The following is a 24,737-nucleotide window of genomic DNA, read 5'->3' on the forward strand; positions in this document are numbered from 1 at the left end:
GCACAACCAAAGCGGGTTACATATACTATTTGCAGGTACTTTTTCTGGCCCTAAAGTTTTTGTACCTGGGGCAATGGAGGGTTAAGCGTCTTGCCCAGGGTCTCAAAGAGCTGCAGTGGGAATTGAACCTGGTTCCACAGGTTTAATATGTGCTTGGCACAACAGTATCTTTCATCTTATTCCATCCTTTATAGATTTACTTTTTCTTCAAAGTTTACTCTTTTCTGTTATATTATTATCTCTACAGATCATCCACATTGAAGACAATGAAAGCTAGCAATCAAACCTCTGTGAATGAATTCATTCTCCTTGGGTTTCCCAGCTCACAGGAGATCCAGATACTATGTTTCATCGTTCTTCTGGCTATCTACATCTTGACCTTAGTAACAAATGGTATCATCATAATTATAGTAAGGGTCGACTCAAAGCTTCACAGTCCCATGTACTTCTTTCTCAGCAACTTTGCTTTTTTGGAAATCTGTTACATCACGACCACTGTCCCAAAAATGCTGTCTGGCTTCCTAACAGAGACGAATACAATTTCCTTCAGAAACTGTGTTCTGCAACTCTGTTTCTTTTTTACTTTTGGACCAACTGAGGTGTTCTTACTTGTGTCAATGGCGTACGATCGATATATCGCTATATGTTATCCCCTGCAGTACAGCACTATCATGAACAGTAGACTTTGTAAATTGTTGGCAGTTGGATCCTGGGCAAGCGGCTTTCTGACAGGTGGGACACTCACCATCCCGATAACCCAGGTATCGTTCTGCAGGATGAATCTGATCAACCATTTCTTTTGTGATTACTTGCCGCTTCTTAAGCTGGCCTGTTCAGACACAACGGCTAGCGAAGCTGCTTTCTTTTCCCTTGCTTGGATTGTGGTGGTGACTACCCTAATCCTCAATATGGTCTCCTACTGTTACATTCTTCTGACCATCCTCAGAATCCCGTCTACCACAGGGCGACAGAAGGCGTTCTTAACCTGTGCCTCCCACCTCACTGTGGTTATGATCTTCTATGTCACAGTTGGTTTTATGTACCTGAGGTCCACTCTTAAGTTCGCCTTTGACACAGATAAAATAGTGTCTTTATTTTACTCCATTCTTACTCCACTCCTAAATCCTTTGATCTATAGTTTAAGAAACAGGGATGTGATTAAAGCTCTAAAGAAAGCCTGGAACAAGATTAGCTGGTGAACTTTAAATTGCTTACTGCTATCTCATCATATCCTGTTTGGATAACGAAAATTTAAACATATAATTTTATTGTTTATGTTGAGGTTTATTCAATTACTAGTAAAAAAAGGCCCATTTCTGACACAAATGAAACGGGCGCTAGCAAGGTTTTCCTCGGCTCCCCTGCAGCCACCCATGTCCAGTGACCCTCCTCTCCCCACGCGCCCACTGCAGCCACCCATATCCAGCGACCCCCCCCCCACCCCCTGCCCCCCTCCAGCCACCCATGTACAGCGACCCTCCTCTGGACATGGATCAGCTGTGAGGCATGATTTCCCCCCCCCCCCCTCCGGGTTCTGAAGTTGACATCATAATGGCTATGGTGATGTCAGCCTGATCTATGGAGCCTAACAGACCAACTCGGAATGAGCCACGGTCCCAGGCAAGTCAGAACGCTGGAGGTGAGAATTATTATATAGGATAGTCTGCATTAATCGAGATGGGTTACGAAATAACATACATAACAACATACATAATAAAATTATAGAACAGTCATAAAACAATTATATAATCATATACAATCACCTCACAGAACAATATAAATAGTGCATCGATCTTATATGATCTTCCATATTTAGAGGGTCTTTTACATGAGCATCTTAGCGTTTAGTGCATGTTAATTTTTGCCACAAGCTAAAAATGCTAGTGCACTTTTGTAAAAGACCCCCTTAGACAGCTGGAATATGTTTTGTGCCATTAACTAACAGATGGAACCATAAGTCACAAAATTTAAATTAGTCTTTCTTTGTGAAATGCTGTAAATCTCCTACTGTGTTCAAATGAACAAGCTTGAGAGCTGACGGGTTGGCTAGCCATATTTATTTTTTTTGGCTACCGAGTATGACTGAATAAAGACTCAGTGTTTGCTTTTACAGACTCTCTTGGTAGAATTCATAATCAGTTTATAGGATATAATATATTTGACCCTGACACAGGCATTCTGATGAAACGTGGTCTGTGTCGGGTCCTTCAATAAACTTTAGATGCCAAGCTATCCTTGAAGGCTCATCATGCTTTTTTGCATCGTCTGGCTTTATTTGCAACCACACTCTACCATTACAATAGCAAAGCTTCCCTGACAGAAGCCATAAAAAAACTTCTCAAAGGAGACTCCTGAAGACATTCTCAGAGACCTCCTGCACTGGTATCTTGCAGACCCCATTGAGTTTAATTATTTAGATTTTGCTGACACCTTTTTCAGTAGTAGCTCAAGGTGAGTTACATTCAGGTACTCTGGATATTTCTCTGTCCCAGGAGGGCTCACAATCTATGTTTATATCTGAGGCAATGGAGGGTTAAGTGACTTGCCCAAGATCACAAGGAGCAGCGGTGGGATTTGAACTGGCCACCTCTGGTGCTCTAACCACTAGGCCACTCATCTATGTTGTGATGTCATAATGCCTCATTCCACCAGTAAGAGCCAACCTCATCAGTGATGTCACAATGGTTTCATTGTCCTATACATGGCTCACTTTTATTACATAGAGCAATGAACTTCCCTCCTTAGTATGAAGAGTTTCAGTCTCTGCTAACCAGAGCTGGTCTTATTTAATTTAGATTTTGCTCACACTTTTTTCAGTAGTAGCTCAAGGTGAGTTACATTCAGATGCTCTGGATATTTCTCTGTCCCAGGAGGGCTCACAATCTAAGTTTGTACCTGAGGTAACGGAGGGTTAAGTGACTTGCCCAAGATCACAAGGAGCAGCAGTGGGATTTGAACTGGCCATCTCTGGTGCTCTAACCACTAGGCCACTCATCTATGTTGTGATGTCATAATGCCTCATTCCACCAATAAGAGGCAACCTCATCAGTGATGTCACAATGGTTTCATTGTCCTATACATGGCTCACTTTTATTACATAGAGCAATGAACTTCCCTCCTTAGTATGAAGAGTTTCAGTCTCTGCTAACCAGAGCTGGTCTTATTTAATTTAGATTTTGCTCACACTTTTTTCAGTAGTAGCTCAAGGTGAGTTACATTCAGGTACTCTGGATATTTCTTTGTCCCAGGAGGGCTCACAATCTAAGTTTATACCTGAGGCAATGGAGGGTTAAGTGACTTGCCCAAGGAGCAGCAGTGGGGTTTCAACCGGCCACCTCTGCATTGCAAGACCAGTGCTCTAACCACTAGGCCACTCCTCCACTTGGTCTCCCTGCTTCTGCTTCTTTTCCTACTTGTGACATCATCAGCCTACTAAGGACCCAGGATCAAAGCCTGCTTCTGCACTAACCATTAGGCTGCTCCTCCACTTACAAGAAAAGCCCTTCAAGGGGAGATATTTATTTATCTGGATTTTGGTAGTTGGCAGTTAATGGCCTGGGATATTGTGATCCAGGGAGTGGATAATGATTGGCCATTTAGAGGCCCTTTTACTAAGCTCTATTAAACATTATGGGGTCCTTTTACAAAGTGGTAAACAACACGGGCTTACCACCCGCTAAAACAGAAGTACTGTCGGTCTACCACAGCAGCCCGGCGATAGTTCCCACCCCCCAGCATGAGCCACTTCTGCTGCAACAAAAATATTAATATTTTTGTAGCGCTGGTGTGTACACGGCGGTAATCAGGCAGTGCCGTGGGCTGCCCGGTTACTGCCAGTTTAGCGTAGGAGCCCTTACCGCCATCTCAATGGGTGGTGGTAACTGCTCCCCCTCCCCCCCCCGAAATGACCATGTGGCAAGTGTTTCACATGCCACACGGCCATTTCCTTAAAAAAGGAAGACCTGCCTTTTACCCACTGCAGTAAAAGGGGGCCTCAGCGTGCATGAAAAACATGTCCTGATGTCAACACAGGCCCCCTTTTGCCACAGCTTCGCAAAAGGACCCCTAAATGTTAGAGCAGAACCACATTAACATCTAATATGAGTTAAAACAGGCAGCACGGTAAAAAAAAAAAATCCATCATAGTTGCTTAACGCGGGAGTGGGTGGTGCATGGACATGACCAGGTCAGTGTGGAGACATGACCTGCTCTGCCTGCTAATTATTCTGCATTAAGTGGGAGGGGAAGATATTTTATTTGTAGCATTTGTATCCCACATTTTCCCACCAATTTGCAGGCTGAATGTGGCTTACATGATGCTATAATGGCAATCACCATTATCGGGTAGAGAATTACAAATGGTGTTGCATTAAAGTACATACATGGTAGTATAATACAATATGGTCTTACATAGAGGTTCCTGGGTGATAGAATAGGTTATAACATAGGTTAGATAATCGACTATAAAATGTTCGTGCACTATAAGTGTACTATCAGCAGCCCAGTCACATGGCAGCTCTCATAAGGAGTTCTGTGGTGGTGCTATCCACCTTATGATCCCTCCTAATACCCCCAATTCCCCCAGTATTTGAGCTCATTCCCCAGATTGAAAGCCTTCCCCCATCTAAAACCATGCCCTCAGCTATAAGCACCTCCCACCTCTGATCCCCTCTTCCTGACCTACCCAGGGGCCTTTATTGGTGTTTGCAGGCAGGAACAATCCCTTTCTGTTCCCATCTGGGACTGCACTAGGATCTACAATAGCTGCCATGACCCCTAATGGTAGTCTTGCGGTACTACCACTAGGGTGCATTCTCCCATATAATGAGAACGCTTTGGACAAAGAGGATGAATTAACATCAGTGAGTAGATATATTTGATGGAACAGTTTAAAATGAAGGTCAAGAGTCTGGAAGATTAGTGTAGGGATATTTAAGAAAAACAGGAAGGTATGGAGAGCCATCAGTAACACTGTAATATTCACAGTTTCAGAATCTCTGACAGTACATTCTAGAGTTTGAAAAAAGTAATCAAGATTGCAGTTATAGATTTGTATTATTAATGTGTTTGTCATGTCATAATATACTCAATGTAATAGCACCAGACCATACGATTGCGGTCACACCGTCTTCTTGTCATAAACTCATTTTTTTTCTGACATGGTAAAGAGCATGCCAACTCCTGCAAGCAAGTCAAGAAATATATTAACTTACTTCAATCAATGATGTCACCATATATTTTTGGGTTATTGATTTTTTTATTTCCATACATGCAAGTAGATTAACACGGCAACCAGAGTTTAGAAACTAAAGAGGTGGAAGAATCATTACAACCAATTTATTCTTTGATTGGATGGGTTAGGTGATTGGCAAAAGATGAGAGAGAGACTATAAATAAGGGAAACAAAAGTAAAAAATACAGAAATAATACATTTGAGAATGTAAGAATTAAATGGAAGTTAAGGCCTTATTTTATTGGCAGATCCTTTCATAGAATGTTACTGGAATGGTACACCTCCTGACTTGAACATCACAGTTCTGATTTCTACATTCTACCTAAAATGGGGCTGTACGTATTTTAAAAGTAAACTTTATGCCTTCTTAAGGCTTTTCTCAGAGCCTTTTTCACGTCCCTATTTCGTAAGGCATAAATAAGGGGATTTAAGAGAGGAGTTATCACTGTGTAGAGCAAGGAAACCACCTTTTCCATCTCAAAGTCATAATAGGTCATAGGCCTCATGTATATAAAAATGACAGTTCCGTAGAAGGTCAGGACAACAGTGAGGTGTGAGGCACAGGTGGAGAAGGCCTTATGTTGACCTGTGGTGGAAGGGATTCTATAGATGGTTAGGACAATAAAGAAGTAAGACACAGCAGTCAAGAAAAAAGAGACGAGTATCACAGCCCAAGCAACGATGAAAGACAGGGAATCAACAATGTGTGTTTCTGTGCAAGAAAGTTGTAAGAGTGGGATGAAATCACAGAAGAAATGGTTAATTTGATTGGGCCCACAGAATAGTAGTCTGGAGGCTGATGTGACCAGTAAGAGACCAATGAGGAAGCCACTGACCCAAGACCAAAGAGCTAGATGAACGCAAACCCTACTGGTCATTATTGTTGCATAGCGCAGAGGATGACAGATTGCTGAATACCTGTCAATAGCCATGACAGCCAGAAGAAAAAACTCGGTCAGCCCCAAGGAGAAGAAGAAATACATTTGACTGACACAACCAGGGTAGGAAATAGTTTTGTTCTGTGAAAAGAAATCTGACAGCATTTTGGGGATGATGACTGTGGTGTACCAGATCTCCAGGAAGGAGAAGTGACTGAGTAGGAAGTACATGGGAATCTGAGACAGACTGTGCTCCATTCGCACAATTAAGATGATGGTCAGGTTTGCCATGAGAGTTAGGACATATAACACTAAGAACACCATGAAGAGGCAAAATTGATGCTCTGGAGCACTCGGGAAGCCTAGGAGGGCAAATTCGGTCACAGTCAGATTTCTCATCTCTTCTTTCTTTAACATCTGCAGAAATAAGACAGGATATAACAATTATTAGCCTAGATGCCCTGTTATAAAATGGTCTTCTTCAGTACAAGTGTGGAGTCAATAACCAAAGACCGTAATGGACATTACCTGACTCTTCATCCCCCTTTCCCTCTCTAAGTTCCCCCCCAATTGTACCTACCATACATGTACCTCATTCTACCACAATATCACTTTGTATTCATTCATACCATGTATTTGTTCAGACCGGAATCGGCTAACGCCGTTAATGGTAATGTGTAAGCCACATTGAGCCTGCAAAAGGTGGGAAAAAGTGGGATACAAATGTAACAAATAAATAAATAGCGCAACTTAAGTTGTGCATGCAAATCCGGTCATATTCTGGATTTGTGTGTACAACTTAATTAGTTAACAAGCCTATCGGCACCAATAATTGCCAATTAACAAGCAATTATTGATACTAATTGGCATTAATTAGAATTTACACACACAACTAAGGGCCCTTTTTCTAAGCTGTGGTAAAAAAGTGGCCTGTGGTAGTATGGTGCATCTTTTGGCGGCACACCAGGCCATTTTTTTTACGTGTCTAGGAAAAAGGGGCCTTTTTTTTAAGGGGCCAAAAAATGGACGTGAGCTAAAATTGAAACCAGTGTGTGTCTATTTTTGGACTTAGCGGTAAGGATTCATGTGCTATCCACATGGTAAGCATGCAGCGCGTGCCAACTGCTGTTTACTGCCAGGTAGGTGGCCCGTGGTAGAAAACAGAAAATTATTTTCTAGAGTGAGATTCGGAAAGCGCCAAATTCGGAATTAGAGAATGCACTAAGTGAGTTGTGCATGTAAAGTCTAATTATTGCCAATCAGTGCTCATTATTGCTTGTTAAGAGCTGTTGTCAATGCTGATTAGCTTGTTAAGACAATTAAGTTATGCGTGTTGTTATAGAATGTGCTTGGAATGCACTACCAAAGACTGTGAAAATGATTTACGACCATCTTAACTTCAGGAGATCATTAAAGACTTACCTTGTTTTGCAAGGCCTATCCTACTTAAAAATGCTTCAACTCTGCAACACAACATAACCTTAGATCTTATTGGACATTATATATTCCTTATTATCATTGACCCTTATTGTACCTTAGGGTCAACGATAAAAAGGAACCCCTATTTTAATCTATATTTGTTTACCCCTACCAGACTTGGCGTTCGCCTTTACGGTATTTTGTAAGCCACATTGAGCCTGCTAATGGGTGGGGAAATGTGAGATACAAATGTTACAAATAAATCAGCATATCTACATTCCCATTCACTAACAGATAATGCAGATGCCCATTACCACCTAGAAAATGGGAGGCGGTAAGCGCTCCCATGTTAATTTTTAAAAATGGCCGCCTACTAAAGACATTAGTGCAGGACTTTTAATGTAAAAAAATAGAGAATGGTGGTAAAAATGGCCTTAGCATGTTGGAAAGAACCGTTGTACGGGTACGCTTAGGCCTAGTTTTCCTGCAGCTTAGTAGAAGGACCTCTTAGGTCCCTTATTTTCTATTTAATTACTGCTATTCTATCTTATCTATTATGTTCCACCTCTTTTTACAACCTATGCTGTCTATTAAGATGTTTTATTGTGTATTGAGTTGACATTATAAGTAGCCTACTATGCTATCATATATACTGTTATTTGAATATTTTTCTCTGCTGAAATTGTCTGTTGCCTATGTCCAGATTGCTGTTGCAATACACTGCCTTGGGTGAATTTCTTCAAAATGGCGGTAAATAAATCTGAATAAGAAAATAAATAAATAAAAAGCTGTTATTGAGCAAACCAAGGGCCTTGTTTACTAAGCTGCGCTGTAGGCACACTGGCATTTTTAGCCCATGCTAAAAATGAGTGCGTACTAATGCTAGAGACACCCATATATTCCTATGGGTGTCTCTGTCCTATGGCTGTCTCTAGTATCAGTGTGTGCTAATTTTTAGCGTGCGCTAAAAACACTAGCGTCTAGTGCACAAACATTATCTGATACATTCACACAACTCTGGAGAAGCAGTGAAGGTCATGGCATGCTGCTGATACTCAGTGCATTTTGTCTAGCAAAAAAGGTGCCAGTACTCAAATGCCAGGCCACCCTTCAGGGGTGGAGTGATCATTGAGGGATTCACCCCACAATAGCCAGGACCCCTGCAACCAGTCATAGAATCTATGACAAGGCAGAATTTGTATGTAGAACCCGAGCTCTTTCATTAAAATATGAGAACCATGGGTCAAGTTTAGCAGACAGTGGAAAAGGTGCAGTACCCCCTCAAAAAAGCCCTGTTGATGCTGCAAATAATTCAGGGAGAGAGGAAGGCTTTTGTTACTTATGAAATGAGACGGTGGAAAGTTTTAGAAGTAAATGAAAAAAAAAAGACCCCTCTACAAACATAGAAAAGTAGAACTTGAGTGTGAATTAAGACCATAGGGTCCATCAAGTCTCCATGGTGCGACCGCACCTTGAGTATTGTGTTCAATTCTGGTCGCCGCATCTCAAGAAAGATATAGCAGAATTGGAAAAGGTGCAGCGAAGGGCGACTAAAATGATAGCGGGGATGGGACGACTTCCCTATGAAGAAAGACTAAGGAGGCTAGGGCTATACAGCTTGGAGAAGAGACGGCTGAGGGGAGACATGATAGAGGTATATAAAATAATGAGAGGAGTGGAACAGGTGGATGTGAAGCGTCTGTTCACGCTTTCCAAAAATACTAGGACTAGGGGGCATGCCATGAAACTACAGTGTAGTAAATTTAAAACAAATCGGAGAAAAGTTTTCTTCACCCAACGTGTAATTAAACTCTGGAATTCATTGCCGGAAAATGTGGTGAAGGTGGTTAGCTTAGCAGAGTTTAAAAAGGGGTTGGACGGTTTCCTAAAGGACAAGTCCATAAACCGCTACTAAACGGACTTGGAAAAATCCAAAATCCCAGGAATAACATGTATAGAATGTTTGTACGTTGGGAAGCTTGCCAGGTGCCCTTGGCCTGGATTGGCCGCTGTTGTGGACAAGATGCTGGGCTCGATGGACCCTTGGTCTTTTCCCAGTATGGCATTACTTATGTACTTATGTCTGTTAAATTTACTTTTTGTTACAGTGACAAAGTACCTAATCAATCTTTGACTTTTTTTCTTCATGACCTAAGTTTTCTTGATTTCTATCAGGACTATATGCCCACCACCACCTCCGCTGGGAGACTTTTTCATGAATTGACCACCCTCTCTATGAAGAAATAATGTTTAATGTTTCTCCTTCATACTACATCTTTCTGCTTTCCAACAAGGTCTCTTCTTCTACAGTTTCTTTTCCACTGGAAAGCTTTTAATTTTTATGCATTAATTATACATTTCAGGAATACAAAGTAAGCCTAAATGATGCTTTGGAAACGCAGAGATATTATTGTTATAAGGACTGTCCTGGTTACTGGTAATATCTTTACATTCTTATCTTGTAATACTGACTTTAAGACCCCCAACAAAGAACATAAGTACATAAATACATAAGTAATGCCATACTGGGGAAAAGAGCAAGGGTCCATCGAGCCCAGCATCTTGTCCACGACAGCGGCCAATCCAGGCCAAGGGCACCTGGCAAGCTTCCCAAACGTACAAACATTCTATACATGTTATTCCCGGAATTGTGGATTTTTCCCAAGTCCATTTAGTAGTGGTTTACGGACTTGTCCTTTAGGAAACCGTCTAACCCCTTTTTAAACTCTGCCAAGCTAACCGCCTTCACCACGTTCTCCGGCAACGAATTCCAGAGTTTAATTACACGTTGGGTGAAGAAAACTTTTCTCTGATTTGTTTTAAATTTACTACACTGTAGTTTCATCGCATGCCCCCTAGTCCTAGTATTTTTGGAAAGTGTGAACAGACGCTTCACATCCACCTGTTCCACTCCACTCATTATTTTATATACCTCTATCATGTCTCCCCTCAGCCGTCTCTTCTCCAAGCTGAATAGCCCTAGCCTCCTTAGTCTTTCTTCATAAACAGCTCTTCTTAATCTTACCTAATAGTTCCTATTTGTTGGCAAATCCTTCTGTCCAGACCAAGGATCTCACCACGTCCACTATAAAAAAAAAAGGAAAGCAATATTCCATTGGGAGAGGGGGTCTATCGACTTATCAGGGTGAGATATCCAGTTATCTTTGACTGGATAGTCAATTTAAAAAATGTGGCTGGTCAAATTCATCTGAATAAGTTATGTAGATATCATAGATCTGCTCCAGGTTATATATGTGGTCAAGATAATAGTATAAAAGTAATTGGATAGTAGATGAACATAACTGCAATCCAAATAAGTTCTGGTGCCTTTACCCCCCTCCCTCTGTTACCAAAGACCTTCCTTCTCTTTCTCTTACTTTTGCAGGTAATAACTGAGCAGGTATTGAGATGCCCAATCAAGAGCTATCTGTTTCCTGACCCCAAATTTTCAAATCAAATGACTTATTATTTATAGAAAGCCGTCCTAAGTGTATGTCAAAAATCAGTGCTGAAAAGAAAGCACTCTAAGTGCTATTCTATAAACGGTGTTGAAAGTTAGGTGCCGTTTATAGAATGCGCTTGCTGCTGGAATTGCGGTCTAACTTTAGACGCAAGGATTTACATTAAGTAAACCCCGGTATAAATCCTCAAATCTAAGGGGCCCTTTTACTAAGCCACGTTGGTGCCAATGATGCATAACGCATCTCAATTTGGAACTACCGCAGAGCTACCACATGGCCCGGGCAGTAATTACATTTTTTATGCACATCCACCACGCGCGACCAAAAATATAATTCTTTTAAAAAAATCTTTGGATGTGCAGCGCTAACCGGGCAGTAATTGACAGTGTACGTGCATTGACAATTACCGCCCAGTTAATGCATGAGACCTTACCGCTAAGTGAATCGGTGAAGGTAAGGTCTCAGACCCAAAATGGACACTCACCAATTTTTAGTTTGCTACACGTCCATTTTTTGGGGGAAAAAAGGCATTTGTTACAGGCACGCTAAAAAATGGATCGGCATGCATCCAAAACAAATGCCTACACTGGTGCAGGCCATTTTCCAGTGCGCCTTAGTAAAAGCACCCCTAAATTAGGCACGGATCCCCCATTATTCTATAGCACAGGAATGCCCCTGATTTGCCTCTCACCCTCCCATGCCCCCACACATAAATTTCATGTGTGGATCCCTACCACTAAAAATGCACGCATAAATTTCAATTAATGTCAAATAGTGCTGATAATTATTACCACCCAATGATTGACGCTAATTAGATTGCTATCAATTAAATTGCATGCACAAATTGGACATGCACAGAAATGTATGTGCGCAATTTTGGATTTAACTCCCAACGTTTACACATAAACACTTGATCTTGAGGGTCTTAATTTCACCACAACACTCTCCCTTGCCCCATCTCAACTTGTAATAAATCATTTTCTGCTTTTGCCCATTTTCTCAGTTCCTTCCCCTTATCATTTCACCTTCTTTACGAAAGCAAGGAAACACCACTTCACCCTCATCCAAATTAGCAACAGACACGCCAAACTTAGAGGGTCTTTTACTAAGGTGTGCGCGATAAATGTTAGAGACGCCAATGCATTTCCTATTGGCATCTCTCATGTTTAGCGCACCCACAATTTCAGCGTGCGCTAAAAACGTCAGCGCACCTTAGTAATAGACGCCCTTTAATAAAAAAAAAGAACAACACAAGCAAATTTAAGTGAATTTGATATTCAAAAAATGTTGAATTTGAAAAGCTCACCTGTTCTTACAGAGATTTCTTTGTAGGAAGACGCGGAGACTTTTCCATCTTCCCCGGTTGTTTTTTTTGCAAGGTGGAAACAGTGACTGAAGGCTTACTGCATATCGTAAATGCAGTTTCACTTGAGAACAATGAGATGTCTACGCCGGAACTGTTACGAATCTGATCAAAGTCAAGAGACTGCAAAGTCACGTGGTCACTTAATCATACCATGATGGGACACTGATGAGTTGACGCTATCATGGTGCCGGTGACCCTTTCTAGTCTGTGCTGACTGCCCTGCTTTTCCATATGCCTTGTACAGGGTAATTCTTTTACACAGAAGCACTGCTTCTTCTGATCCGGAACCAAAACCTATTCAAAACCAGGTACTAAATGATACAGCAGAGACAATATTTAAAAAGAATGACTTGAACTGCAGCAGTTTGTCATCTCATTTGGGTCCAATAATGTCGGAACTGTGAAGGACTGCACAAGAAGTGATTTTATTCACGTGATTTATCTGCAATAAAATTCCCAGTTGGAGGTGTGAAAGTAGGCACAAATTACTCATTTAAAATAAATTAGTGGTTTAAAAACAACCATTTGTGTTCACGCTTTCATCCAAGGGGCACAGTCTCTGTGGGGGCTTAATTGGTGAAGCTATTTTCTCCCCATAACAAGTTCATCTGATGCTTGTCTTATTATCATTTCGTTATGTATTGCTTTTACTGAAACCAGCTTAAAAGTGACATATTCTGACCAACCTAAAGGAATTTCACTCAAAAGCAGGATTCCATCTTGTTACATGCCTATGAAAAATATTATTGACTAAGGGCAGTAGAAAGATGGGGTTGGAAGGAAATGTAAGAGATCATACAAGAAAATAGATACGTATATGGGGCTGAAAGAAACCTCAACAGGCCACACAGTGCATGTCCCTACATTGTCAAGATCCACAGTTTATAAATTTATTTATTTAGTTAGTTAGTTAGTTGCATTTGTATCCCACATTTTCCCACCTATTTGCGGGCTCAGTGTGGCTTACAATACATTGTAAATGATGGAAATACAGTTTGTTACATTACGATTATGGGTTACATTGTGAATAGTTAAGGAAGACAGAGTCAGGTCAATCATCTTTGGGGCGTAGAAACTATAGGATATGACGTTGGGGGATTACTAGGGTGATCAAATAATAGCAAGAGAGCGATGGGGTATAACAGTTTTTATCTGTGGGTAGATTATTGAATGGGAGAGAGTACGGGGAAATGGAGTACGTGAGGTAATGTCTTGAGGCATTGTTATGGTGTATATGGGATTTATGTGTTTTGATCCTTGCAGTATGTTTTTTCAAAGAGATAGGTCTTCAATCGTTTGCGGAAGTCGGTTAATTCATAGATCGTTTTCAGGTTGCGTGGTAGTGCATTCCAGAGTTGCGTGCTCATGTAGGAGAAGGTTGATGCATGTAGTACTTTATACTTTATGCCTTTGCACTTAGGGAAGTGAAGGTTGAGGAAAGTTCTGGATGATTTTTTGGCGTTTCTGGGTGGCAGGTCTATTAAGTCGGACATGTATGCAGGGGCTTCACCGTGAATGATTTTGTGAACTAACGTGCATAATTTAAAGGTGATACGTTCCTTGAGTGGGAGCCAGTGCTTAAACCTATCATAAACACTTCCACCGACAGAGGTCCTACCTACATTCCAAAGTAGCTCTTCCTAATCAGAATGCCGTTGCTGCACTGTGAAGCCCATTTGTTTTGTCTTTGCCCAGCGGAGAGCAACAGGCCGTCAAGTTTAGAACTGCATCTCTGCAAGCTGTTTGCTAAAGTTTAGGCATCCTTGGTCATGTTGTACATGTCAATGAATCCCTAACTGAACAGAAGCTGATGCAATCTCTACATGACACAAAGCCAAAACTGATACCATTCTGCCAGTACTTTTACAGTCCGTGCCTCAAATTTGGCAGGAAGAGCAGGAGCTAAATATGCACATATTATATCACATTCAAAGCATATACAATTATCGTAGGTGCTGGGTATCTCCATGGGGGGAGGGGTAGAATCATCAAGTTGTTATTAGTAAATATGGGAGGATTCGCCAAGTTGTGGCCCCTTTGCAGCCCAGGAGCATCGGGCCACAAAGGGTGACCAATGCAAGGCCCTCCCAGGCATCCACCCCCCCCCCCCACCTTACCCCTTAGTACAATGCCCACCCACTCTTACAAGAAGAAACACCCCCATCCACCCCAAAGGACTACCTCATGTCATTGGTGGTCCGGGGGGTCCTCAGGGCCCATGGGGTGTTCAGCCAGGAGTGATGTGCAGTCACTCCTGGCCAGTCCTGTACCACAGTCAAAATGGGTATATACATGTATTTGCATATTTTTGCGTCTCATTACTAAATAACCTGCAGTGACTTAAATATTGCCGTGGTATTTTTAGTCAAGCAGTATTAGGGCCTTTAGGTCATTTAAAGGCCAAATAACACACGCTAAGACCCATTGCCACAGCATGAATTCCCCCCCTCCCCACCTTAAATGATGCTAGTCAGTGGTAGGGGAGGGGAAGACATTCTTAATGTTGGAGGCAAAGGTATGATGATATTATATTTCAAGGTTGCATCTTATAATTATCTATATGAGACTGGCAAGGCAAGTTACCAACATCCCTGTTTATGATGCCAGCATTTAATCAGTAGAACTTCCGGAGAGTGCCAAAATACAACTCTGGACACCTTGTTGGGTAGACTAGATGGACTGTAAGGTCTTTTTATGGGCCTCTTTTATCTCCTACATAAGCACACAACTATGGAATGGGCTCTCAAAAGCTGTGAAAACAATCCACGACCACTTGAACTTCAGGAAATCACTAAAAACCAACCTCTTCAAAAAGGCCTACCCCAACGACCCCACGTAACCCTCTTCACCTACCAACACAGCATGACTATGATCGAACAGGACAACACGCAATCTTCATCCATTCTGACCCTCCACTTACACCTCATACGATCACTATACAACTTTGTATTTGTTAACCACCGACTGGGCAAACGCCTTTACGGTACTACGTAAGCCACATTGAGCCTGCAAATATGTGGGAAAATGTGGGGTACAAATGCAACAAATAATAAATAAATAAAAAAACACATGCTAGCGGTTCCCATGTGGCAATGCCGGCGAAGCCCATTCTAAGTGAATGGAGTTTGTCAGCATTACTTCACCGGGGACCACTAGCAGGTGCTGAAACTCAGTGCTAAGCTTCTAACTTCTTTCCCCCATTCTACATCTTGTCCTGTTGCCCTCACTTTTTATGCATAATGCATTTTAATAAAACAATTTTAATACTTATTAAAGCTACCCGCACGGTAACCCTGCAGCATGCACCAACCGCTGAATACTGCAGGGAACGCCCCCCCCACGGTAGAAAATAGAAATGATTTTCTACCGTGGGATTTGGCGTGTGCCAAACTGAGAATTACTGCTGGGCGCAGGTCTCGATTTGGCCCACACTTCCTGCGCGTTGGTACTCCCATGCCTTAGTAAAAAGGCCCCTTAGACAGGGTCATGGGTAGTTCGGGGCAGATCATGGGCACGGATTTGGGGTTTCACGCACAATTACAGAATAAGTGGGTTCCGCAAGTAAATTTAGGCGGGGCATTTGCTCCACTGGACATGCATAAATTTACATGCATCCCCCCCCCCCCCTCCGAGACTAAAGTGCTATTCTATAAAACGCGCCTAACTGTGGGCATGGCTTATAGAATAGCGCTTAAGTCAGGGGAGGGAGTTCAGCACCAATGTTTTAGGTGCAATTTATAGAATTCACTCCTATGTGCATATTTCATAACATTCATTTATACATCAGAAATCCATCCTTGCTCCATTCAAATTCTTATGTGTGATCCGCATAAAAGCAATCATGCATATTGTCAGTGCAGAAACTTTGGCATGTATGTACATACATACAATTTTATAAAAGCATCATGTAAATTATATATATAGAAAATGATTTAGAAAATCACCCTTTTAGTATACAGGGCTACTTTGAACTGTGCCGCTGCCGAGGATGGGTGGAGACCAGCTCTCAGGAGAGAGAAAGCAGTTCCTCCATGTGCAGATCCCAGCAGATCTGTAATGAACTTCAGTACTTAAGGTTAACGTTTGAAGCATAACATGAAAGCAAAGAAATTCAAAGCAGATAAAGATTTTAAGAAGCGAAACCCATCTATAGCCTGCTTCCTTGTGCAGCCCAAATCCATCTCTTTCCTTTCCTCCAAAGCCAGGGGAGCCATCGGTCAGAGCAAAATTATTTATGCAGAGTATCGGAAAAATCTTTCAACTGCGAGAAACGTAAGGTAGAAGAACTTTGAAAACTTCCAAGCTTCTAAGATTGTTCATGTTACCCCCTTCTCGAGGAAAGTTGTATTCCAAGTCAAAATAGTTGTCTTTCCTATAATCGGGAGTCAGATACAGTGAAATAAATTTCTCTAAGATTTCTGTCACGAATCGTGAGATAGGATACAGCAGTGCATATTACAACCGTGAAAATTCGACTAGCGTAAAAGGCATTTATTTCCGATCTGAGGAAGAAGGGCAACCTTCAAAAGCTAATCAAGAAATGTATTAAGTTATGTCCAATAAAAAAGGTATCTTCTTATTTTCTTTTCCATGTTTTGTTTTATTTCTATTGATTACCTTTAAAAGTGGACTAACACAGCTACCACACCTGTCTACTCAAGTGGAGAAAGCAAGCAAGGATCCAGATCCTTACAGACCCAATGAAAAACATCCCCGAAGCAGCTTGCGCTCCAAGAAAAAATCTCTGAGATTAGGACCAATCAGAAAACAAAATCTACAGCTGATGAGATACAACACCTTGTTCACAGATAAAGGTCATTGCATTGAGGTAACCGCACTGCTCTGCTACCAGAATTGCTACTACTACTACTACTTATCATTTCTAAAGCGCTACTAGACGGACGCAGCGCTGTAAAAGAATTGAGGGGGGGTCTTTTTACTAAGGCACACTCACGTTTTTAGTGCACGCTAAACGTTAGAGACGCCAATGCATTCCTATGGCCATCTCTAATATTTAGCAGGCGTCCATTTTTAGCGCGTGATAAAAATGTGAGTGTGCCCTTGTTAAAAAAAAAAAACCCTGAATATTGTTAACAATTCACATATTCTACATGGAATGTTCACATTTTCTTTATTTGAATGACAAGATTAACAATTTAGTTTTGTTTTTTTTTTTATTTTTTTTATAATAGCAGGCATCACCTTCCCCCCCCACCCCACCCCCCCCCACCACCACCACCAGTGAGTCTTCCCTCAATATTTTAATGTAACGTTTTAGTGACCTCTACATGGAGCCTTTTGTAAACGATACGTATGAACACCTAGAAATGCACTTGCAAGTGCTGATATGTTCTGCAAGAAACACCATTTCTGTAAAACTCATTAAAATAATATGAGTGTCATCGTTCAGAATTTTGAGCACGAAAGGAGTTCCATTTGCTCTTATAGCTACTGATTTGCCAGCACGTATGTTAGGACAGGAGTTTACAAAACTGGGTATTAAGCAAGAGTCAATTAAGGGGCCAAGAAAAATAACTTTATTTTTTTTTCTCCTAATTTCGAGGTGGTTTTCAACTAAGCACAATTGTCTTTTCAACCAGTGGTTCAAACCTGACGTGCAAACCAACAGTTAGCTGTAACTTATGTCTACTTCAGAGCAGGTGCAAGTGGAGATGTCCAGATTTTTTCAAAGTATATATTTATCGTAAATGTTACATAGGAGCTAGGGATGGGCAACCGATACATTTTGGGGTATTTTTTCTTCTGTTTTATTTTTTCATTCTAGAACAAATGTCTCAGACCCATTTAATCCTGTTCAGAAGAAATGGATCCTCAGGAGCTTAGCCGAGATTGGATAACAGAGCCGGTAGTGGGAGGCGGGGCTGGTGGTTGGGAGGCGGGGATAGCGCTGGGCAGACTTATATGGTCTGGGCCCTGAAAAAGACAGGTAGAAATCAAGGTAAGGTATACACAAAAAAGTGGCACATTTCTTGGGCAGACTGGATGGACCGTGCAGGTCTTTTTTCTGCCATCATCTCCTATGTTACTATGTAAATGTCACCAATAGTGCACTCTTCGCAAAGGATTCTGCATTATGGGGCAATTCTGCATAGGTCATCAAAATTTAGCCACCATAATGGAGGCAAACTGAGGGACTCTAAGTGAAATATACCATAACGGCAGCTGCCTGTCCAGATTACATTATAGAACAGTAGCGTAAGCCCACAGTTATGCCTCAACGTCTAGACAACAAAAAAAAGAGTGGAAGTGACCAAACAGAGACTGTTCCATGAAGAATGACGTAAACCAATTTATTAACAAATATACAGTTCCAAAGTTCCAGTGGAAATGCAGTGTAGAAGGACCCAACAAGGGCTGTGTTTTGGCTTACAAGCCTTCATCAGGAGTCCTGTGATGCAAAACACATAGGGGACCTGAAGAAGCAGCAGTGAAACGGAGATGCTCTGTTGAGCAAGCCAACGCTATGAGCACTTAAATTGAGATAAGTGACTTTGGTGTCCTTATGATATGTAGTAGCGGTCTGATAAGAAAGAACATATATGAATGGACTGCAAATAGGAGTAAAATAGAAAAAAACTAAAAAAAAAAAAAACATTAAGAAAGAGAAAAAGGTGTAAGATGGGAGGTTTTTGGTTAACGAGGAAGTTCGCACGGCAAACTGAAAAATTCATATGGAATAGCAGAGCATCTGAAGCCTTTCCCTCCTTGTTGATTGAAAAGTAGAATGGATTAAAATTGATTGAATAAACTTGCTTGATTAGATGTTAGAGGATTCTTAAATGCAAGTTAATTGCCATACAATTTGGACAATATTCTATCAATAGGAAAGATCATAGTATGACATACGTTAATTCCAGTCCTCATTGATTCTACAGGTATCACACTACATCTTGGAGCCAACACTGGACAAAGGGAACCAGACCAAAGTGAACAATTTCATCCTGCTGGGATTTTCAACTGTTTGGCAGACCCATATTCTACTTTTCCTGCTCCTGTTAATTCTGTACTCGATAACATTAATGGGTAACATAATAATCATTCTGTTGATATTGAAAGATCATCGACTCCAAACCCCTATGTACTTCTTCCTCATTAACTTGTCCTTCCTGGAGATCGCTTTTACAACTGTCACTGTGCCAAACGCATTGCAGAACCTAGTGACTGGCAATAAAATCATTTCTTTTTCTATGTGCATTGCCCAGTGTTATTTTTATTTCTTCTTGGGATCTACTGAGCTTCTTCTTTTAATGGTTATGTCTATTGATAGATACACAGCCATCTGTTACCCATTGCGTTATACTACCATTATGAACCATCGATTTTGCCTTTTCCTTGCCATTGGTTCTTGGGTAGGTGGGTTCCTTGATACTATCCTACAGACTATATTGGTTTCCCGGTTACCTTTTTGTGGCCCCAATATTATTGACCATTTCTTTTGTGATATAGGCCCACTGTTGAAACTAGCCTGTAAAAAAACAGAACTCATTCAGCTCATTGACCTGATTATGGCTCTTACAGTGGTTTTAAGTTCTTTAGTTCTAACAACTTTGTCCTATATTTATATTACATCTACAATCTTACGGATCCGGTCTAGCCAGGGGCGGTGGAAAGCCTTTAACACCTGTACTTCCCACATTACTGTGGTAATGATCATCTACGGAAGCTCTTTGTTTAGTTGCTTTCAGCCTTCATCAAAGTCTTCAGTAAACCTCAACAAAATAACTGCAGTGTTGACAACTATTATCACCCCTTTGCTGAACCCCTTCATTTACAGCCTACGAAATGAAAAGGTCAAAGAGGCCTTTCTAGAATCAATAACTAGTAGGAAATCAATCAGGTGAACACAATCTTGTTGGGCAGACTGGATGGACCGTACAGGTCTTTCTCTGCCGTCATCTATTATGTTACTATCGTTATAGTCTAGAACAAGGGTAGGCCACCATAGTCCTGAAGAGCCACAACCTAGTCCGGTTTTCAAGATTTGCCTATTTTCATACAATGGAAGTAGTACGTGCAAAGCAATCTCATCTAGATTCACTGTGGAAATCTTGAAAACCCAACTGGGTTGTGGCCTTTGAGAATCCTTGTGACCCCTGGTCTAGAAGGAATCAAAGTTAATGAAACTTAAGGAATCTACAGTATTTTGAAGCAATATTTAGCTGCCAGCAGTCACCAGTTCTTTAAATGCTGACTTCTGCTATCTAAATTAGACTCAGATATTCAGTACCAATCATTATTCAATCACCGCCTTTAAATATCTGGGCAGAAGACAATTGCCTGGAGTTACCCAGGCACTGAGGATATTCAGCGGTGGTACTCAGATAGCTACACAGTTAATTTAGGACAGTCTTTTTGCTGTCCCTTATGAACTGGATAGTTATCTGGACACCACTGCTGACTTTCCACTGAGACCAGGTAACTCCTGAACCCATCCTGACTCTGCCTAGCTACCTAGCTACACTGGAAGTCTATAAAGGACAGTAGGTGCCTAGTTCCCATTATAGGCTAAGGGGCCGATATTCAGATCATGGGAGTTAGACTGACCAGCTCCCACAATTGGCACTAAGCCCGGTTATTCAATGTCGGCCCGTTTCCGGTGACCGTCATCAAATATTCGGTTTATTTTTGGCTGGTTTAAAGATAACTTGGCCAAATCTCTCTTGTCGTCCTCCTTCTCCTCCACTGCTAACCCCAGGCTTCGCTCCTTTTCTCCCGCGGCACCTTATGCCTGGAATAGACTTCCTGGACCTATACGTCTAGCTCCATCTCTACCTGTTTTCAAATCTATGCTGAAAACCCACCTTTTCACTACTGCTTTTGGCTCCTAGCCACAATTGCCCTCCCCTTGCCCCTTCCTCCCTTCTCACCCATTACTTCCCTCACCTGTAACTGTCTTGTCTGTCTGCATTATTTAGATTGTAAGCTCTTTTGGGCAGGGACTGTCTCTTTGTATCAGTTGTTCAGCGCTGCGTGCGTCTGGTAGCGCTATACAACTGCTAATAATAATAATAAATAATAATTTAGCCGCTTATCCTTAAACTAGCCAAATATGGCCGCGAAATCTGGTTAAAAAATTAATGGATAGCTGGGTTATACTGGCCAATATAACCGGCTAGCCACTAACCAGGGATATTCAGCGGAAGATAACCGAGTATCCCCTGCTGAGTATTGGCAGATAGTCAGTTAAGCGCTATTTAACAGGTCAGCAGCCATTCTGACCGATTAAATAGCACTGACTATCAGGGGATAAGTCCAGTTAGGTGTTCTCCCCTTTATACATTTGGCTCAGTATGTAGGCTTATAAATAGATATAACTATATTATTTTATAACTAATATCTAATGGGTAAATAGGTACATTATATTGTATAGTTGTTATCTATGGGATTATCCTGGCATCTTTATCTATTGATGTACCTGATGTGATTAGGCCATTAATAGAAGGTGCAAAGCTATCACAAATAGCATCCAAGACGTATAAGAAGCATCCCTTATACTATCAATGATCACCCTTAATTATTCAAGCTATTTGGGAAGCTGAATTTGATCAGCAGAACAATGAGGTTGATTATGTTTGAAGGTCAATTGGCTATTGTGATGGATGGTTGAAGAATTGCTTTTCAGTTTTACCTTTGATTGATAATACCCCTTTAAAATCTTCTGTCTTTGACCGAAAGTAACTTTCTCCTGTACATACAAAAACAGGTTGGAATGTCTCAGATAAGGCACATCTCAAAAACAGATTGGAATGTCTTGGGAGCCAGTCTGTGCAGGGTACCCTCGAAGTTCAGGAGATAAGCCACCTGGCCAGTGATTTGTTTACCCGAACCAAGAGCGTGTGACTGCACCCTCAAGTACGTTCCTGTAAATTTCCTTGGCTCTGAAAGTAAGCTTTAGCTTAATAAAAAAAAGGGGGGGCTTCTTGCAGTGAGGCTTCGGGATTCATCTGTGAGCAGACGTGCTGTGCAGAGGATTTGTTTCTGGTTGTAAGGAGGCTTTGACCCTTTGCTGTAACGGACCTCCCAGCTGATGAGATAAGGGCCTGAGATTCCTGAACCAGTGATGTTGTATATATATATATTTTTTTTTTTTGTTACATTTGTACCCCGCTTTCCCACTCATGGCAGGCTCAATGCGGCTTACATATTGTATACAGGTACTTATTTGTACCTGGGGCAATGAAGGGTTAAGTGACTTGCCCAGAGTCACAAGGAGCTGCCTATATATATAGCTTTCTTTTAGTTAGATGGTTTAATCAGTGTGCATATCTCCTAATTAGACTCAGTCAGTATGTATAGCTCTTAATCAGATTGAAGCAATAATGACTTATACACTCTCCATTTGAAGTATTAATAAAGAGTTTCATTTACCCAATACGAATCCAAAAGAATCTGTAGTTTTTTATTCTGTGAACAGTCTGTGGTGATCAAGTGAGCTGGCTGCAATACCAAAGCAATACAACTATTAGCTTCAACTCCCATGCTGCAATCTTTATATTTTATGATGTATACATCTATTTTGACTTCAATTAAGCAATATAAGATCCAGAAGATGACTTCTACTCTTTGTTGGTCTAGTCAAATACATACAGGTAATGTATGTCACATAATATATGGGTTGAATTGAGGATTTTTCTCATTCAGTGTGTTGCCAATTGCATTACAAACATTTTTATTGAGTTTCTGACATGCTATATGAGTGTCAATTACTTTTTACCTACAGGACAGAAATTTGGGACATTATAACACAAATCATCTCATACAGAGTTCCACTCTCCTTTAAATTTATTATGAGCACATCCATAGACCAGTAGAAGAGATATCAGTAATGATATTCTAATAAAGTCAATTGTGGTAAAAATTGTCTTTGAACATTGGAAAGATTCAACCATGATCCTCATATCTTATTGGTGGTCTTTTGTATCCATTATAGGAAAATATGAATACCAGATGTGAGAGCAAAAGCAACTTTTTCTTTATTGCATTTGTATCCCACATTATCCCACCTATTTGCAGGCTCAATGTGGCTTACATAGTTTTGTTATGACATTGTCATTACAGAAAATCAGATACAGTTAGTAGTGTGTAGAGATTAAGTAGGGAAGAAAGAGGAAGTGATTAGGCGGGTGATAGTAGAAACTTAAATCCTATCCAATTGCTCCTAATAACATAGGTTTTAATGAGTCTTTGAACCAATAAAATAACCTTTATTAACATGTAGCCTCATAAGCCCAGGGTACCTTTCTAGTTAGGACACCACTGACTGACTTTCATCATCGGCTACCCCACCTACCCGACACCGCAGAGAAAAACTCTCCTATCTATATTTAACCATGAGAAAAAAGTCTGCAGTGTCCAGGCTCATGAAGACAAATAATTTTATAAATTCACAGTTCAAATGCTCATCAAATCCTTAAACAGACCTATGAAACTCTAAACTAGGTCTTAATAAAGAAGACCAAAATGTATTTCTACATCAAATACAAAAAAGTCAGCCAGGTTGAACAGTTCTATACGTGCACTTAGCTTTGCCATCCCAAGTTTTTCAAAAGCTCAATCGCTGCTTGTTTTTTCTTAAGCCCATCCATGGCTTTAACTTATAAATCTCACATGTTGTTACTCCCAATCTTTCTTATTTCTTGATTTCTGGATTTTTGCATGTTTTTTTTTGTTACATTTGTACCCCGCGCTTTCCCACTCATGGCAGGCTCAATGCGGCTTACATGGGGCAATGGAGGGTTAAGTGACTTGCCCAGAGTCACAAGGAGCTGCCTGTGCTGGGAATTGAACTCAGTTCCTCAGTTCCCCAGGACCAAAGTCCACCACCCTAACCACTAGGCCACTCCTATTAACTAGGTCTTCTCTAATATGCTCCCTTCCATGTATAGATTATGATAGATTCTAGCACAGCTTTCTAAAACCATTAAAAACCAATTTGTTCGAAAAGACATACCATAACAATCCAACCCAATCACCTGAACCCTACAGCACAATGAAACTTTTACCAGATCTGGACAAAACTTAATTCTCCCTCCTTGACCATCTAATTCACTCTGTCACTTATGTAACTTTAATGCAATACCACTCTGTATTTCTCAAACCGGAATTGGCGATCGCCAACACGGTACTATGTAAGCCACATTTGAGCCTGCAAATAGGTGGGAAAATGTGGGATACAAATGCAATAAATAAATAAATAAAACGGGGCCTTAGAAAGGTAACAAACTTTAGATTTCATTATGCTTGCATGGTTGCAAACTTCTAAATAACCAGCAGATGGAAGCAAAAGACAATACAGCATATTTAGCCAATGCTGTACAATGGTTCCCTTATTATAACCTAAAAAAAATGTCTCATTAATT

General features: G+C 40.9%; 2 protein-coding genes and 1 pseudogene across 2 annotated transcripts; 2 read left to right on the forward strand and 1 right to left on the reverse strand.

The window, feature by feature from the left end:
- Positions 1-266: 266 nt before the first annotated feature.
- On the forward strand, positions 267-1,199 carry LOC115457164 (olfactory receptor 6F1-like). Its single transcript, XM_030186589.1, has one exon. The coding sequence runs from the start codon at positions 267-269 to the stop codon at positions 1,197-1,199; it is 933 nt and encodes a 310-aa protein (XP_030042449.1).
- A 3,920-nt stretch (positions 1,200-5,119) lies between these two features.
- On the reverse strand, positions 5,120-6,528 carry LOC115457166 (annotated as a pseudogene).
- Positions 6,529-16,452: 9,924 nt separating this feature from the next.
- LOC115457167 (olfactory receptor 6M1-like) lies at positions 16,453-20,219 on the forward strand. The gene is made up of 2 exons (XM_030186590.1): positions 16,453-16,629; positions 19,254-20,219. Exons 1-2 carry the CDS (start codon positions 16,453-16,455, stop codon positions 20,217-20,219), a joined length of 1,143 nt encoding a protein of 380 aa, XP_030042450.1.
- The last annotated feature ends 4,518 nt before the right edge of the window (positions 20,220-24,737 follow it).

This window comes from Microcaecilia unicolor, chromosome 14 (assembly GCF_901765095.1).
Source record: "Microcaecilia unicolor chromosome 14, aMicUni1.1, whole genome shotgun sequence".
Taxonomy (NCBI): domain Eukaryota; kingdom Metazoa; phylum Chordata; class Amphibia; order Gymnophiona; family Siphonopidae; genus Microcaecilia; species Microcaecilia unicolor.

Bases quoted from the DNA above. Each gene is read 5' to 3' on its own strand.
- LOC115457164 (XM_030186589.1), top strand. From the start codon at position 267: ATGAAAGCTAGCAATCAAACCTCTGTGAATGAATTCATTCTCCTTGGG.
- LOC115457167 (XM_030186590.1), top strand. From the start codon at position 16,453: ATGAAAGCAAAGAAATTCAAAGCAGATAAAGATTTTAAGAAGCGAAAC. The intron at 16,630-19,253 runs GTAAGGTAGAAG...TTGATTCTACAG, and splicing joins ATCTTTCAACTGCGAGAAAC to GTATCACACTACATCTTGGA.